The following is an 18,236-nucleotide window of genomic DNA, read 5'->3' on the forward strand; positions in this document are numbered from 1 at the left end:
ATAAACACTGCAGAGTCTTTACCTTGATGTGTCGGGTGAAGTAGGTGAAAATCCATTGTAAATGGCTGTTGTTTCACTCACCGAGGAAAAAAAACACCACATCCAATTAAAAAGTTAACTACAAACATGACACTTTTATTGAACTTTTTTCCTGAATCAGTTACAGAAACAAGAGAGTTAACTGTTTTTTTTCTTTTTCTAATCAGGGGAATCAAGTTCTATACATAGGCATGCTGCGTCACTGCACAGTCGCTGTGAAAACCAATATCGGCCGGTCAGCTGCCCCGCTGGAACAGTCTGAAGGCGAGACGAATCAGAAGAGGACAGGCAAGGACATGTCAACCCCAAGGAGGATGGGTGTTCAGATGGGCTACCCAGGGAAAGACAAACTCAACATAGAAGTTTTGTGCAAATTTCACCACAGTCTATTTGATTTTACACACAGAGACAATATCAGTCGGCAGATTCTCTTTTTTTCCCTCAAGTCTTCAAACTAACAGAGGAAGTTATTATTAGGTCCAGTTGTTGATGGCATTTTGTTCCTTTTTGGGGAATCATTCTATTTTGGACCATTTCCCCTGATTTTAATCTCTTTGCTTCTCAAGAACCAGCTCTCTTTTGTGTTTAAGAAAGCACAGACATTAAGTGTGTCATCTGATATACACTGAAATTATGATTGCTGTCACACGACCTTTACATAAATAGAGTTAGTATTCAAAAGTACGTCTGAGAAAGGTCTTATATGTAGAAATGGTGATAAGCATGCACAGATAGGTAGTCGACAAGTGCAAAATCTACGAAGTCACATCATGTTATTGTTCTTTTTTTTTTCTGTACTCCACATTGAGTGAAAACATCACAAGAACTGAAACCTCCCCCTCAGCTCTGAGTGCTGACACTCAGGAGCTTTGTCCCTTTACTGCTGACCATCCCAAACCCTGAGGACTCGTCTTCTTCTATGGTTTCTGACCAGCGGCGGCCCAAACAGAGCCTGACGTAGCGGGACAGGCTGTCTTTGGGCATGAAGCTGGCATGCGAGTACCAGTCCTATTTTAGAATAGCCAGTGTGTGAGACATAAACATACAGCAGCAGTCGACGGTTGACCCCTGATCTTTTCTTAGTCGAGGCTGATGGAAGATCCAGGATCACTAGACTGACTGTTGACGGGCTGGAAGTTAGTTTATTCTGCCCTCCCTGCTCTTGCTTTTTATAGTTATCCCTAAAAATATCACAGAATAAGTCGTTGTTTACTGCATGAAGTGCCAAAATTATTCACAGCCATAGTGGTTTTTTGTAAAATTTCATAATGGGTATGCTTGTATCCCTCTAACAGCAAAGAGCGGACCGAGATTAGGAGGTACAACCGACGTAAACCCTCATAAATGATAACTCACATGACTTCCTTGAACATTAATCAAACAAACAGAAAAATAAAAGCATATCTAGTGTTGGCAAAACATTTCCAAAATGCTAGTTTTAAAAAATAAAAGACACCAGCAAGAGAAAAGTAAAAGTAACAACAGGCAAATTTATGAACAGAAAGCAAACCTTTTTTTTTTTTAAAAAAAGAGAGAGATAAAAATCAGTTTGCAGTGGTCAGTTTTCCAGTGTGTCTAAACTCAGCCTACAGTTAAAAAAAAAAAAGTAAACAAGCAAGCAACGCTTTACAGCACTATTATGTACACAGCTTCTCTGGTGAAAGAGAGCCGGTGTCACGATGGTGGGAAAAGGGCGTGAAACAGAGACTCCGGTGAAACAAGAGTCCTTCTTGGCACTGGGACTTGAATTATAGCCGACCACAGAGAGACAGGAGGAGGGAGAGACGCCTCAGTAGATAAAGAAGACGACCACATACAGCCACACGGCCGCCTCCACATCACAGACACACACCAGGCAGCCATTCTCTCACATAGATTAGAGAAAGAAGTCACAGAGATTTTACTCCCCTCGGACCGTCTCTCCTTCCTCCTCCTCTTCCTACCCTGTACTGTAAATCTGATCTTCCTAAGGCTCTAGAATATCTCCACGCAGCTCTATATATAGTCTGCTGCTCACAGTTTCACTACTGTATCTACAGAAGTGTTGCTTCTGAGCCTCACTGGAGGGTCGTGTGGAGGAATATTTAGCACCAGAGAGCATCTTTGAATTTTCTCGTGGAATCACAACACTCACAAACACAGATAGAGGAATAAGAGACCATTCCACTTCCTCGCTCCGTTTCCTGCTGATATAAAGTGACAGTTTCTCCTGGCTGCTTCAAACCGCCAGTGGCCATCGAGATGTGGTGGAGCAGCAGTCTGACCTAGATTCACCAAGCAGCGCCTCCCCGCTGATGACTGACACCCTCCTCGGCCAATCACAAGCGTCCCCGTTCCATCGTAAGTCTAACGGCAGCTTTGTTCAGGTGCTCCACGCTGCCCTCGGTCGCCGGGAACTTTCTTTTCCAGTTGCAGTTTCACAGTTTGTGTTCGCAAAGTGTCCATGCAGGAGGGAGGATGACGCGAGGTGAGAGGAGTTATATTCACAGAGAAATGCAGGAACAGGGAGGAAGGAAAAACAGCGACAGTCTTGGAGAGGGAGGGTTTGCTGGAGTGGGAGAGTTGTGGGGTATCCACTCACTCCTTCCTCTCATATACTCACGTACATGCACACCCACAGAGACTGAAGTATTTTTAAGAGGGCGGTGCTCGAGCTGTACAGTTGCCCATGTGCTCTGGCTTCACCTACGCTGTGGATGATGGAGGACAGAGCCAAATGTTTCACTTGAGCGCCAGCATTGTGAGAAGCAGCAGAAAAGACAATCCTGCCTGACAGAGCAGGAAAAGGCGACAGATTTCACAGTTTTCAAGGAGTCAGAAGAGCAAATCATAGCGAGAGAAGGAAGAGGAAGGAATACTGCATGTGGATGTTTTCACATCTGAGTCAGCAGGTCTTTTGTTTTGCTACTTGCTGGTCGCATTTCAAGGTTTTAAACTCTTCTATTGAGACTTGTGTGCTAGAAAAGCTTTAGCTCTGTCCTCCATACCTGACGTCCTCTCAGTCTCACACACACTCATACAATAGTTGATTGGCACACAGTCAGTATTAAAGTCTGTACACAGAGTCTAAGGGCCCCCGCAGGCATCCGTTAAGTCCAACCCAACCGGACGGGCTCCTCGTTCTGGACCTCTCCCTCCTCACTCCTCCATCCTCTTCTTCATTTTCTATCCTCTTTCCAAACCTCTCGCTCACCACAGTTGCCTCCCCGTGTAGGTGGGAGGAGCAGAGGGCACCTGGAATGGAAAAATTCAGTTTGTAAATGATAAAACAGGTTGAACAACGCGCTGCGTCCACAAATAACCACACAGGTTGAGTACGAATCTCCGGATGGGTTTAAACTAAATGCATCTCTGACTCCAGTTTTCATTTTGAAATTCCTTGTATTGCCCCCTCGCTGTTTATTTACTTACTAAAACTGTCACACTGGCAAAATCCAGAGGAAAAAGGAAGACAAAAATTCAGATAATATTGTCTATCAAGCACTCATTCACTACTTTTTGCCCTGTTTTGGCCTCTCAGGTGACAGAAAGGTCTCCTGATCTGCATTCTCTTTGCAGCCTGACAGGAAAACCTGCCATTACTACTTAATGCATGTTTTTCTAGTGTAAAACTATATTTTTAATTTGTCATTTACAGCCAGCGTTCTCCATAAAAAATGCTACTGAATATCAATCAGAGGCAACACAGTACAGGTATTCTGTATTCTTCTTTTAGTGCATTTCTACTACTAACTATATTAAACTAACTAATCCTATTATAGTGTGTCATTAATAAATTGACATAAATGCAGGAAATAATCTAGAGGTTTGTTCGGAGCACTGGCTGATTAGCTAAGTTTAGCACAAACACTGATTTAATCCATACAAACACCAAACTGTCATGTCCAGGCTGTTTCCCTGTTTTCACTTTTTTACTGTCCTGTATTGATTTTCTCATCTGACTCTACAAGCAGACGCCATCTCCCAAAATGTCAAACAAATCCGTTAACTCAGTCTCACACTCGGAGACCACTATCCACTTCGCTCTTTCATCCTTGTCGTTTTCCATCTTGTTCTTTGTGCTCTCATCTTTTTAAAGTTATTTTTAGTTTTTTAAATTGCTGTCAAAAGCTGATTTTCTTATTTATTATATTTTACGCCTCAAGCAAACTACCTCCTGTAGTGTATCCTGAGCATGCTACAACACAAACTAAAGATTTTTTTTATGCAAAGCAGCTTAATTAGAAGTCTCTATGTTCCCTTTGTTAATGCTAAGGCCCAGCTCAATTCTCTGGGAATAGTGATGCTTCAGCATCTTAACCTCCTGTAATATGAGGTGTTGCTGCGTTATTCAGAGCACAGTGGCTGGACGGCGGTTCTCCAGCCGGAGCAGCCATTCATCCTGCAGAACGAAGGGCGTGAGCGGTCGGCTGACAGTCGCATCACTCAGTGGACAAAGAGCATTCGCAGGTGATCTACACACTCAGGAGCGCATGGAAGTCGCCTCGTGCACAAATCAGTGTCAGCTCAGTGGCCATTTGTGCCAAACCCATCCATGCATGTGCCCACGAAATGCAACAGACACCTGAGCATGCACACACAAACCCAGAACGCACACACACACTCAGCTCACACCTCTCCCTCATTCTTCTGCAATGACGAATGGTCCAGGACGCACAAATGTGCATGCAGTCTTGTCGGCGTGGGCGAATGAGAGAGCGGCGTGTAAGCGGCGTGTACCTGAGACTGGGAGGATGTACTCACCGCTCCCCCGTTCAGGATCATGGTCATCTCAGTGGGCTGGTACACGTTGCTACGGAAAGGAGCGCTGGGCCGAGCGCCGGTGTTACTGTTGTGTTGACTGGCACCACCACCACTCCTCAGACCTGGAAGGAAATAAACAGAGAGCTGGAGATTATTCCCTGTAAAGAAGGAAGGAAGGAAGGAAGGAAGGAAGGATAAAGAAGGAAGGGAGGAAAAAAGGATAAAAGAATAAAGGAAGGGAGTAAGGAAGGAAGGAAGGAATGAACGAACAAATGATGAAAGGATGGAAGGAAGGAAGGATAAAAAGAAGGAAGGAAGGAAGGAATAAAGGAAGGAAGGAAGGAAGGAAGGAATGATGAAGAGAAGTAAGCAAGAAAGGAAGGAAAAAAATAAGGAAGGAAGGAATGATGAAGAGAAGTAAGCAAGAAAGGAAGGAAGGAAGGAAGGAAAAAATAAGGAAGGAAGGAAGGAAGGAAGGAACAAACTAACAATGGAAGGAAGGAAGGAACAAACGAAGGAACGAAGGAACGAACGAATGAATGATGAAAGGAAGGAAGGAAGGAAGGAAGGAAGGATATACATATCCTCTTGTATCCTCTGGTTCTTATTTCTGGCCTCTTATGTAAATACTTCTTCTCGTTGGCCTACATTTCCTATAAGCTGTCTGCTCTGAAACATGGACTGTACCTGCGGTGTTCTCGTCGTTGTATCCATAGCCCTGGTTCTCCACAAACTGCCTGTGAGACAGAGGGATGTCTTCGTCGAAGCTCGTCTCCCTCATTCGCGTTGAGTTCTGGGATGTGTCGAAGTAATCTGGGGCGGTGGGCTGCGGCGGGGGTCTCAGGCAAATGTGGGATTCTGGGATGGCGTGGAAGATCAGCAGCAGCCAGCCCTGAGCCACTAAAGCAATCGCCAGCGCTGGGTCGTTCCAGTCCGGGGACCTGCCGAGCCAGGCGTTGCCGTACAGGTAGAAGCCCACCCAGGCCACCCACAGCAGCAGCGACAGCAGGCAGGTCAGCAGCAGCCAGATGGCATTGCAGCGCCACTGACGCGTCTTTCCGCAGAGGGCCAGGGAGGCAGCGGTCAGTGCGGCCAGCAGCAGGGCTAGCACGTAGCTACAGGCTAGCGAGAAGTCCAGAGGCAGGTACTGACAGGCAGCTCTTCCCTCCCTCAGCACAGTCAGGAGCAGCCACTCGGCAGCGATGATGCCCTGCACGGCGCTCAAACCCAACGCCAGGCCGGTGAGGGCGCAGCCGCCGGGGCTCCGACGCTCCCGACCCAACCTGCGCAGACGGACACCCTGAACCAGCAGGCAGGAGAAGCAGACGGCGAACAGGAGGCCCCACAGGGCCCTGCGGAGGAGACACAGCGACTCATCCTGCTCTATCAGGTAGGCGAAGCTCAGGCTGAACAAGCCCAGGATGCCGAGGAGCAGCAGGAGGATGGGTCCCACGCCGCTCCGCTTCTCAGCCTCGCTGATGTGGCGTAAACGGCACAGCAGGACGAGGGCGAGTAAGATGGAGGCCAGAGTCCCACCAGCAGCCACAGATTCAACGGCCACACCCCAGATGGAGTCTAGGTCACAGAGGAGGGTGTAAGGACGCACCAGGCCCCAGCCACAGCCTCGAGGGAGGGCCTCAGGGTCCGAGTTCTGACCGTCGACACCATGAGAAACAGCCAACAGCAGCAGGAGGAGGACTGGGAGGAACGCCATCTCTGGAGAGAAGACAGAGATGAGAAGTCAAAGGAAAGGAGGAGAGAGAACGACAGTGAGTCAGTGTGGTCATAAAGCTGAGAAGTCAGTCGCAGGAATCATCCACCTATGTGACAATACAAACAACTGGCCACTGCTGTGTTTTAGAGAGGAAACAAAGGACAGCAGTTCATGCAGGGTGAAAGACTGAAGCCACAAAAACACATAAAACACATCCTCTGTCAGCAACAGCAGCCCTAAGCTTTTTATAACCTTTTCATTTCATTGCCAACAGCCTCAAATTAAAAGCAACATGCAGGAGATCAGCTGAGTATTGGGTGTATGATTTGCCCAGCCTCAGCACTGACAGGAAAGCTGCAGCATCACGCATATTTTTATGAAAAAATCAGAGATATAGAGGAAGTGTGTACAAGCAGTACAGTTCACTATCAGGCATCTAAGGGCATCTAGCGAGGTGTGACACAACACACAACACACTGCAAACAGATACACAAACTTTTAAGAAAAATGTTCCAGCGAAACAAAAAAAGCCTCAAAATCAATGCTGTCTACCTTTTTCTTTATACGTCGCTGCTGTCAACAGCCACAAACACACACAAACGCTCACACATTCTTTGGTTTCTCTGAGAGCTTTGCTGCGATGATCGTTGCTGTCGCCTCACCTGACAAGCTGTGTGTTTTATGGGAGGTTGATCTGTATTTAAAGGCACCACACACACAAACACATTTTCTCTGCCAGGTTGCTGTCGCTGGGCTTTTAGAAATTCTTTCCAAGCTGGATCAGACTTTAGTGTGTTAAACAATCTGCCTTCACAAAGCGCTTTTCTTCTCTCTCCATGCTTCAAGCAACACACTGGATTTGTTTATTTCAGGGAACTGTAGTCTCACTGTAATTCTGACATTAAAAATGTCACGGCATCCACAAATAGACTGTATCACAATATTTGCATACCATGTAAAGGACACTGGATATCCCCAGCTCATATTAGCTCCTCATACCAGTCAGGAGGAGGTACGTGGTCAGGACATCAGAGAGCAGCAGGTTGGAATAAACGCCGGCCTGGCCGTACAGTCTTAAAGGCATGTCGCTTATTAAGAGGAGCACATTGCAAGAAGGACACAGACCCTCGATATTTAGAGTGGGAGGATGTCCAGTGGATTTAAGCAGAGCTGTTTCTGATAGGATGATTTATCTTCAGCAGATTTTAAAACATGAAGCAGCTGCAGCCAGTATTTTAGGTACAATTAAAAGCTGGACTAGGCAGTTCTTTTTCGCACCATTGGGAAAATAATCGATAATAACCGTCCAGCATTTTGTAATTCAACTGACCTGAAAAGAACTTACGGTTCATGTCCATATGAAACACCGCGCATTGCATTCTGGTCGCATTTCATTGCCCGCTAGCTGTCCGCAGCTCATTAGCATAACTTGAGATCTCAGCTATATTATACAAATGAGGTCCAAAGTTTTGTAAACCCTCTAAACCAGCCATTTTTGAGATAAAATAAGGACGGATTCGGCAGCTTGATTCTCACCTCAAATGTTTTCGTAATATAAGAAAAAGTGTTGACGTCACGTTGGTCCAACGGCTCTACAGGACTGAAGGTAAAGCACCTGTCATGTGACCCACTAGTGTAAAAACACCCTTGTGAACGCCTACCTTTTTTTTTTTTGAACGCCTACCTTTATGGTTCATGTCCACAGGAGCTGTCAGTTTCACACTTTACACTCATTGTCTATGTTAAACGCCCTGCATTGCATTCTGGTAGCGTTATGTTTGGAGCGTTGGGGCACCACATTGCCCACTAGCTGCCCTTTAGCTGCCCATAGCTCATTTGCATAAAGTAGTCTATTGTCATCATCCATCTATCAACTTTCTAAAAACTCTAAACCAGTCGTTGTTGAAGTAAAACAAGGACAGACTGAGCAGCTTATATCTCACCTCAAATGCTTTCAGAAATACTTTTCGCTGAACTGTTTTTGCAATAACAGAGAAAATTTGCCACCGAGCCACTATGTTGGTCTGTCGCTTCTACGGGCCTGAAGGTAAAACACCTGTCAAGCGTGCGGTATTGAGAAACAGTGATGGTACGTGTCCACAGGCGCGTTTTTTTCAGATGAAAATGCACCGCACCTGAATATCACTTGCTTGGTGGGAGTGTCACTTGTGGACCACAAGGTGGTATCTTTTTTATAATGAAAACAGTCCAATGAAAAGTATTTCTGAAAACAACTGAGGCGAGAAATAAGCTGCTGAATCTGTTTTTGTTATACATCCATAATGGCTAGTGTAGAGGTTTTCTGAAAATTTCACAAAGCATCAGACCTCAGCTTCCTGTGCCTCATTTGCATAAAGTAGAAGTGAAGTTCACTTTATGCAAATGAGCTGCGGGCAACTCCAGGGTAACACGCTGCAACGTAGCTCAAAATGCACCACAACGCAACCAGCATAGAACTTAATGAATGGGATGTGAGAAATTCTTTGGACATGAACCGTTAGTCTATGTGAAATGCTACGCACTGTGTTTTGAGTGATGGGACGTCACATTGCCTGCATAGCTGCCCACACCTCATTTGCATAAAGCAGCCTTGACCTCAACTTTATGCAAATGAAGTGCTTTAAATAGAGGTCAACAACTCACAAAAAATTTCGTAAAACCTCTAAACCAGCCATTGCTGAATGTAAACAAGGACAGATTCAGCAGCTTATTTCTTGCCTCAGATGAATTCAGAAACACTTTTCGTTGAACTGTTTTCATACTAAAAGAGAAAGTTTGCCACCAAACCATCACGTAGGTCCGACACCTTGGCCTGATGGCAAAGCGTCTGTTGTGACCCACTAGTGACACGCCTGGCAAGCTTCCAGTGTTGGGAAACATCTCAAAACACCCAGACTTCTTCTCTTCCTCTTAGTTCCATTTTCAGGCTTTGGAGAGTCTGATTGTGACGGTAGACTTTTTCCAATCACATATCGTTTCACCTGGATCAGGTGAGAGAATATAAAGAGCATGTGTTGGAATGGTTCTTACCATTTTTTCCTCTTTTCTAGATTTTACCTGAATCTACAGCTGTCCTCTGCTTTACAGGTTTCATGGTGAGTTTAAGATCATTGTTTGGCATGTAGCTGCAGCTAGCTAGTACGGATCATTCACCGGCTAGAGAGCCAAACATTTCCATCAGGAGATAGTGGAGACTAAAATGGAGCTAAAAGGAGAGAGACTATTGGACTTGCATTCACCAGGTAGCCAGAAATCCACCAACATAATGACTGGATGTTTAAATACAAAACTGTTTGTTGCACAGTGGTTTGATGGTTAGCACTCTCGCCTTGCAACTAGAAGATCCCCGGTTCGTGTCCTGGCCTTCCCGGGATCTTTCTGCATAGAGTTTCCGTGCTCTCCCTGTGCATGCATGGGTTTTCTCCTTCCACAGGCCAAAAACACGCTGAGGTTAACTGGTAGCTCTAAATTGTATGTGTGATTGTTTGTCCTTATATGTAGTCCTGTGATAAACTACAATTCACTGTAAGTCAGCTGAGATCGACTCCAGCCCCCCCCCCCCCCCCCCCCCCCCCCCCCCCCCCCCCCCCCCCCCCCCCCCCCCCCCCCGTGACCCTAATGTGGATTACACAGAGTAGATAATGAATGAATGGATGATGGCAACTCAACGTGTCAGCTTCATGTCTAAATGAGCAATCTTGTCATGTCCACAAGGGTTCACAGTACGGAAATGTCATCATCCATGCAAATCCACAAAGATCCAAGTCGACCATTCACATTCATTAGTGACCTGTCCGGGAAAACAAGTGGTATTTAAATCAGATTCTTGGTCATCCATAACTTTATAATTCCTGATTAACATAGTTTGGATTGCAGTTGTGATTGCAGTAGTTGCTGTCGGATGTTGGAGGACCTTTGAGTCGTACATGACCCTAGCAACCCTAATGAAGATTAAGCGGTGTAGATAATGGATGGATGTTTGTCACATCATTTCAGCAAGTAGTACGCCATCGTATGCACGGCTTGTTGTTGCTGGTTAAACATTATTTTAGAAATGCTAGAAAAATCTAAAAAGCTTTACTAATCCAGCAAAAACTCAACTTACATTCAGTCAGACTGTACGTACTCACAGAATGACTATCTATTATTTAATGTATTAATTCTTCCCCTGGTCTTCTTTCTTACTCTCATGTACATACGCTCCCAGCACAACTCATCCATCCACTTATTTACAAGCTTTTGATGTCCTCATATCCATTTTAAAAAAAAATATTTTTAAGACAGCAGTTGTTTACAACCTTGTGAGATATGATTATTTATTTTTTGGAGACCCCAGAGGGCTCAACAGTGAAAGATGCATGCCTGCGTATATGTGTGTTTTGTGCATACTCATTTGTTTGGAGCTCTTTCAAGTATTCTTCTGAGATTTACACCCTCCAAAATTCTTCTTCACGCCTCCTCATTACTAAAATTCTCCGCTCCCTCATTTCCTGCTGTTATTTCCTGTTGCCTCCTTCCTTCCTCGCTGTAGCCGTCGGTCATTACTGGTCTACATTAACATCAATCAGCGCTTTCGGAGGGATGAGTCACCAGAAAACACAGTGCTGGATGTTCCTATACCAACACCTGATACTAACACGCATACCTGAACAAGTGGCACAAAAACACTCTCGACAGACTCGTAACACCGTGTTGTTTTTCTGATGATAACCATGGTGACGCCCCGGCTCTAAATTACAGGAATAAAACAAAAGAGAGGAGACAAAAAGCTCACTCACTCATCCCCTACAAGCTGAGCAGACGGCTCCTCCTCTGTCCTTTTCTGTCTTTCTTCTCCACATTCTTTGCTATTTCTAAAAGCAGAGGCAGTTAAGATGCACACTTGGGATTAGAGATGAAGCGACTGGAGGTTGAGTCCTGCACACTGGTGGCTTCTGGACTCACTCAGTCTCCTGCCCTGTCACTGCCACTTGCACAGATGGTTGCCCCGGCTGCTTTTTGAGTGTGTCTTGGCAAACTGGTGATCTGAAAACTGAAGGATGCACTAGAGGGCTGCCAGGGTCCACACATACCATCACATGTACGCAGTCAGCCAGACATGCATGTGCAACATCCCGTGTGCGGTATCACACACATACACACACACACACCTACAGGACACATGCTGCACATTCGAGTGCTCTTCTTTAAGCTAATCTGAGTCACGGCCTTCTGCTTCATGCTGACACCGTCACATCCTCCCTTCTATCTTTCCAGACATGTTTCTCTCCCTGTCACTCCTCGCAGCCATTTCTGTCCTCCCCTCCATTTAAAATCCTCGATGCCACCTCGGCGGCCTTGGCTCTGCTGCATTTGAGGATGCGCAGAAAGAGGAGGCTCGTACACCTCCGACCCTCCTCCATCTAATCCCAAACACGTCCCTCTTCCTTCCATTTTGGCGTCTTTTTCTTCCCTCCTTGTGCCCCCTTCTACCCCTCTTCCCTCCCTTCCCCTTTATTCTTGCTGTGCATCTTATGTAACTGGGGGAAAGATCCAGCTCCTGCCAGTTCTGCTGCATGGCTGCTGTTTCTCAGGCATCATCTTCCTCAGTGCCAAACAGCCTGCTGCCCTCCGAGGTCCATCTTAGTTTGCTATTCTGAACATCGCAGGGTTACATGGATGCATTCATGCTGCATGTGTCACTGTCACACACTCAGACTGGCACAGCGCCCGTGTTCGCTGCCTCTATTTACATGTAAATATAACATTCAGCTTGGTGGCATGTATTATGCATGTGTGTCTGTGAAGGCAGCGCATTCTCACGCAGAGCTGAATGTGGAAGGTAAGCAGCATCCAGTCCTTACAACGGGAACGCAATCGTGAGAGTGCAAATGTGCAGCACTGCAGTCATTCAGATGCGCTCCAGGCTGGATAGACAGGGATGGGGAGATGTAACAACCATCCCGAACAATTACAACCTCGCGTAATTATCAGACGTAGCACAACCAGATGCCGTCTAATTACTGGGGTGATAATTGGAAGGATTATTGCAGTTTGACGAGTCACTCCAATTCTCGTTTTTCTCCTTTAGTCGGACCATTTGGACGATAATGGAGAAAGTGTGTCTGTGTGAGTGTGCAGGTGTACGGGTGGAAACACAACGGTCCAGATGTTGAGGTGAGCGGGTCGTCTGTAGGCCCTCCGCCGGCATCTGCTTCCTGACGAAACCACTCGAGACTTGATCTTTTTCCATGGCAGTGAATACATTTACATCCTACTTTACTAACTGGGATGAAATAACATCTAACGTATCAGTCATAAATAAACTAAAGCTCATTCTGGAGTGTAGTCAGAGCAATGTTTATGAGGAGAGGAAGGAATTAAAGAGGTGGAATCTTGTTCTCTTGCCTTTAAAGAATACACTGAGGTTGTGAGCACTTGCAAATGTAATCAATTTTTATCAGCCTTTATTAAATCAAGTAGATTATATTTAGTGAATGTAAGAGTTTCCTTGCTTCATTCTATTCTTTCTAAGGGTGTCTTCATAGAAATAGCTCGGTGATATAAAAGTGTAGGTTGTGTGGGACTCGACCACGAAGAAACGAAGGCTCTGCTCAGTTGCTCTAAACTCGGAAATTTCTTTCGCAGAGAAAATCTATCTGCAGTTCAGCTCTTTCCCAACAAACCAGTCGTCTGTTATAGTTAAAAGGCAGATTTAAGGAGCATCACCACTTTAGAGATTTACCCACTGTAGGGTTTTGGAAAAGGGATTTTTTTGTATATTTTTTATTGAGGGCCGAAGATCTGTTATGAAATAAACTTGCTTCACGTGGACACGCTCTTATCTACAGCAGAGAGGAGGGTTTTTTGTTTGTTTATTCAAGGACACTTTGACACGACACATGCCTGTCGTAATCCCTGAACTTGTCTCTTTCCAGAGATTACCTCTGCAGTGGTGCGTTCAGCTGGAGTTGGAGTCCTTCTGCAAAGAAAACTGCAAAGTCACGGTTTGTTCACATTGGATTTCCAGCTCTGGTATGTCTTGTTCAAGGTTGCTCAACTTGAAATTACAGCTACATAGCAGCAGATATAGTTAACTACTCATACTTCACATGTATTTACACCTGAAAACACGTCGAGTGACTTTGATGTGACAAATATATTTTGGTTTCTTCACCTATTCCTGCCCAATTATAACACTAATGGTTTTAATAACCACAGTTCTAGATCATCCAACTTCCTGCCTCATGTACACTACCATTCAAAAGTTTAGGGTCACTTAGAAATGTCCTTATTTTTGGAAGAAAAGCATTTTTTAATGAAGATAACATTAATCAGAAATACAATCTAATTAATATAGTAAATGACTATTCTAGCTGGAAACAGCTGATTTTTAATGGAATATCTCCACAGGGGTACAGAGGAACATTTCCAGCAACCATCACTCCTGTGTTCTAATGCTACATTGTGTTAGCTAATGGTGTTGAAAGGCTCATTGATGATTAGAAAACCCATGTGCAGTTATGTTAGCACATGGATAAAAGTGTGAGTTTTCATGGAAAACATGAAATTGTCTGAGAGACCCCAAACATTTGAACAATCGTGTAAATTAACCAACAAGTTCCCTTTGTCCTTTGATTTGTGCACTATTTTGACCTCCAACCACATCACCTCTTCTTCACAGCCGGTAGTGACAGATACGAAAATCTGGAAGTAGAAGGAGTTAAGGACGAAAACAGAAGGGAAGAGATGTGGTATGAGTGTGCTAAAATATGTAGGAGGAGTTGGTAGGACAGGTTTTAGGAAAAAATAGACTCTCAGATGACACGAGAAAGCAGAGCTGAGAGGGATAAAATGAAAATACACTGAATGGAGACTGGAACAGAGGCGGCCCATTCACTGCACCAGCCTCCTGGGTGCATCACGGAGTAACTGACAGTACAAGTATTTTCCCCAGCCTCTTCAGACATCCCAGGCCACCCTAATTAGGCCTCATTACCATGTGACTGGGCTCACAGCAAGACCATATGCTAATTGACTTGGCAATTAACACTGCCAATGTTTAATCTCAACCCTCCCTCCCCTCCCTTTGCTCCTTTCTCCCTCCTCCTCCTCCAGCAGCAAGGATGAGGTGACCGCTCGGATGTGGAGGCATCCAAAAACCCCAAAATGTACACAGACGGAGACCTCCAGCATCGTGTGATCTGCTTGTGTGTGACGAGAAAGCATCAAAGCGACGGGATCTGGGGCAGGATGAATGGGGGGTTGATCACAGGAGCCCCGGGTGATCAGATTTGGGTAGAGAGCGTGATAGTGATCAGAGGAGCACGAGAAACGAGGAACAGTCGGATGTACAGGGGAAGAACTGGAGCGAGCCTTGTGCCTGGAGCGCGTGTGTGTGTGTGAGTGTGTGTGTGCACGTATGAAAGCAGAAGCAGGGACGTTGCCATGTATGTGACAGTCCGGCTCATGCTCAGCTGTGTACATAAAGAGGCTCCATGCGCACAATCATCCAAACAGGGTACATATGGCAGCAGCCCCGAGGAGATGCTGGAGCTCCTTCTTCTCCCAGGAGGAGACTAACTGCCTCATGAATGTGCAGCCTGAGAATAAACAGCTCCACTCTGCTGAATATTGATTAATGATGGAAAACAGAACACTCCAAAATAGGCCCGGGAGCTTTCTGAGTACACAAATCCTGCACTGACAGCAGCTCCACACTCTCATATCATCTGTCTGTTTAGCAACACACAGTCAATCCATGCATTCACATCGATTTCCAAACAAACTTCCTCCACCTGATTGGACACAAGCGGGCATTTAAGTGCAATCTCTCTCCAAACGAGGCCCTGCTCTGGATCAGGGGTGTCTTCTAAAGGGAACCCTTGGATTTAGCTGACCTAAGAAGCAGCTCAATGCAAACAGACATTTAGAGAATGCTCTTTTTTCTTGTCTCTTTTTTTCAGCACCAACCCCCCCCCCCCCCCCCCCCCCCTTGAACAATACCAGCCACATGGGAGGGTCCCTGGGGGTTCCAGAAGAGTGTGTTTGTTGGAGAGAACAGCAGCAAGGCCATTGTTACTGAGGTGTGTGTGATCCAAAAATAAAGAATGACATCTAACCTCGACACCAAAGAACGTACGAGTAATTGACACTCCTAAAATATCCCGGTGTATTGTGGGATGGAAACGGAGGCGCAGCTACTAAGAAGGACACCAACGTTTTTATCCTCGTGAGAAAAAATGTGCCAGAGCCAATCAGTCGGTAAATTTCACACAGCTCGAAGCCTTTGGTTAAGCTGTACACGGTTTTTTGTTAAACGCCCCGTGAGGTCAAGGCCATATGCGCCGAGCCCTGTGCGTAAATGTGCATTTGTGCAACATTTACGCATTGCATTTATCTTTAACGCTGCGTGTCCTCTCCGCCTCACACACCTTTGCATTTGGCGCATCGACATCGCCTTTCGCAGGCTGTCAGTGATGCAACTTCCACCTCAGCGGTGATTTAAAAAAAAAACCGAAAACCTGCCTCGTTATTTATTACACAAGCACAGAAGCATTCAAATAAACGGTGATGGAAGATTTTCACCCAAATATTCGGACACGCACAAATGTCAGCTCCCTCCCCCCGTCTGAAGCATCAGTATTCTACATGGAGAGCAGCACGTACCTGGATCGATGTAAACAAACGTGATGAAGGATGAAGACGGACGCACAGTTGTCAGGTTTGATGGGAGTCAGAATGTAAAAAAAAAAAATGTCACATTTCGGAATGAGCTCCGTGTTCTCTCTCCGTCCACATGAGCCCGGAGGATCCCGGTTATTCAGCCCGCGTCGGAGGCAGTATGTGCATAAATACGAGTCCAAACGTGGGAGACGAAACGCAACGAGGTGTGAGGATTAAAATATGGGAGAGATTCTTGATCGTTTTTCCTCTAAATCCTTTGTTCAGCGGTGCGCATCTTTGACTTGCGCTTTGCAACAAAGACGGATTCCTCAAAATAAAGAAGATGAGGGTCGAAATCCTACGACGTGCACGAACCGTGTCCCCATAACAGCCGGATCCCTGCTCCAGACGCGGCGCTGATTATGCCGCTGGATGCCCGGGCTCACACTCGCTGCTCCCCGCTGCACCTCTCACGACTGAACGCATCACCGAAACTGCGCTCCGCATAACGTGCGTAATGATAATCCCGGTACGCACCCACACAGACAGACACACAGGGACGGTGACAGGGGCTCCTCTCGGTCCTCCCTCGCTCTGGCGGTTTTACTGGGGGTAAATTAACGGATCCGTGACATGTGGACACTTGCGCCGTGAGAATGAGGCGCGCACACGCCTCCTAAACCCGCTGTCCTAGTGTCACTGTCAGTGTGCGCACAATTTGGACTCTCCAAACGCTCCTCTGCTCCATCCAGCTGCGGCGTTATTGTTATTCTCTGGTCCACTGCGCTAAGTCACAGAAAACATGCCAACACAATGTCAGGTTGATTTTTTTAAATCCAATTTCCACTGACATCTTTCAGAATAAAGTGAAATAAATGCCCTCTAGTTGGGAATGTGCTGCTGTGGTACAAATCTCACATTGTTTGTTTTTCATTTCCAATGACAAACTGAGTAAATGTTTATTAGTTTCTGTTGAAGACACTTGAAGAAATTCACGCACATGTCGTTTTCTGAGCCACTGGAAGCGCTGGATGGTTCACTCAAACCACAACCACCTGAGCCGCTGGATGACCTGCTTCACCTGCTAATGCTCTGTCAGACTTATTATTATTATTGTTATCCCTCCTTACAGGCTATTTGTTGCTTTCAACCTTAAATCTTTCCTCTTGTCTTCTGCAGGCCTTACATTGTTTTCATGTTGCTGCTCTCTTATTTTGAAAGCGAGCCAGGCTCTTTTCCGGGGTTCCCTTGGTTACCTCAGAGGTCTTGCCACAGCTCCAAACTGCTGTGATGCTTATTATTTCCCACTCACATCACATGCTTGTTGCCTCAGCTGCTCCAGTCCATCTACTGGGGAGGCTTTTTTACTGCTGGAGCCCTCCACCCCCCACTCCACTCCACCTCCTCCTCCTCTTCAACATGGAAGAGACTCCATTTTGCACTGATTTTCCTAAAACTCTCACCACTGCAGAGCCATCCAGGCAGGAGGAGCCATGACACCTCTGCCCAGGTGGCCACAAATGCTGCTGTAACATCCTCTCACAGTCTCATTTTGTAATCCAGAGATTTGTGTTCATCTACATTTTGGCTTCTGCTGCAACACTCACATTTGACTCATTCTGCATGGGGTCGCCCCCCCATTGTCCTCTCCCTCCCCCCACTTTCCCTTTCCTATGCACACAAACTCACAAACACATGCAAAGTGAAGTGACGTGCAGGCATGGGGCAGGGAGGAGGCGTATCATATGGAGTGGCAGCTGAGGATGTGAGACTAATCTGACAGGTGCAGCGCTGCAGAGTGACAGCATGGCAGGAGGAGGAGGGTCACCGCTCAGAACAGGAGCACCCAGGAGATTAATGCTCCTCTGACTGCATGTTGTAGATCTGCAGCACCTCCTTATTCTCCTTTCAGAAGGGCAATGTGACAGTAGGGAGAGAATGTCACCTGAATAATCATTTAAATGCTACAAACAGTAACATTTATCAAGTCTGACATAAATTCTGAACATTTTCCTGCACTATATTTGGTTTACTGCTGTAGTTTCTCTATCAGGGCCGTTCCAGAATTGGAGGACGTTTTGGCTTCAAAATTTTT

The 18,236-nt window shown here is 45.9% G+C and overlaps 2 protein-coding genes across 4 annotated transcripts in view; both read right to left on the reverse strand.

The window, feature by feature from the left end:
* The window catches only part of mfsd13al (major facilitator superfamily domain containing 13a-like), a 228,316-nt gene that overhangs the window by 95,756 nt on the left and 114,324 nt on the right, over positions 1-18,236 (reverse strand). The gene's annotated exons all lie outside the window — the stretch shown is intronic.
* gprc5ba (G protein-coupled receptor, class C, group 5, member Ba) lies at positions 115-16,952 on the reverse strand. 2 transcript variants are annotated; one of them, XM_022202381.2, is made up of 4 exons: positions 16,145-16,952; positions 5,470-6,498; positions 4,759-4,904; positions 115-3,273 (listed from the first exon to the last, which is right to left on the reverse strand). In XM_022202381.2, exons 2-4 carry the CDS (start codon positions 6,494-6,496, stop codon positions 3,229-3,231), a joined length of 1,218 nt encoding a protein of 405 aa, XP_022058073.1. In that variant the 5' UTR covers positions 6,497-6,498; positions 16,145-16,952; the 3' UTR covers positions 115-3,228. The 2 variants fall into 2 exon arrangements, with proteins under 2 accessions (XP_022058073.1, XP_022058074.1); XM_022202382.2 differs by having other exon boundaries at positions 4,783-4,904; positions 16,145-16,950.

This window comes from Acanthochromis polyacanthus, chromosome 21 (assembly GCF_021347895.1).
Source record: "Acanthochromis polyacanthus isolate Apoly-LR-REF ecotype Palm Island chromosome 21, KAUST_Apoly_ChrSc, whole genome shotgun sequence".
Classification (NCBI taxonomy): domain Eukaryota; kingdom Metazoa; phylum Chordata; class Actinopteri; family Pomacentridae; genus Acanthochromis; species Acanthochromis polyacanthus.

Bases quoted from the DNA above. Each gene is read 5' to 3' on its own strand.
- gprc5ba (XM_022202381.2), bottom strand. From the start codon at position 6,496: ATGGCGTTCCTCCCAGTCCTCCTCCTGCTGCTGTTGGCTGTTTCTCAT. The intron at 4,905-5,469 runs GTACAGTCCATG...ATTTCCTTCCAG, and splicing joins CAACGACGAGAACACCGCAG to GTCTGAGGAGTGGTGGTGGT. The intron at 3,274-4,758 runs GTACACGCCGCT...TTTCCATTCCAG, and splicing joins GTACATCCTCCCAGTCTCAG to GTGCCCTCTGCTCCTCCCAC.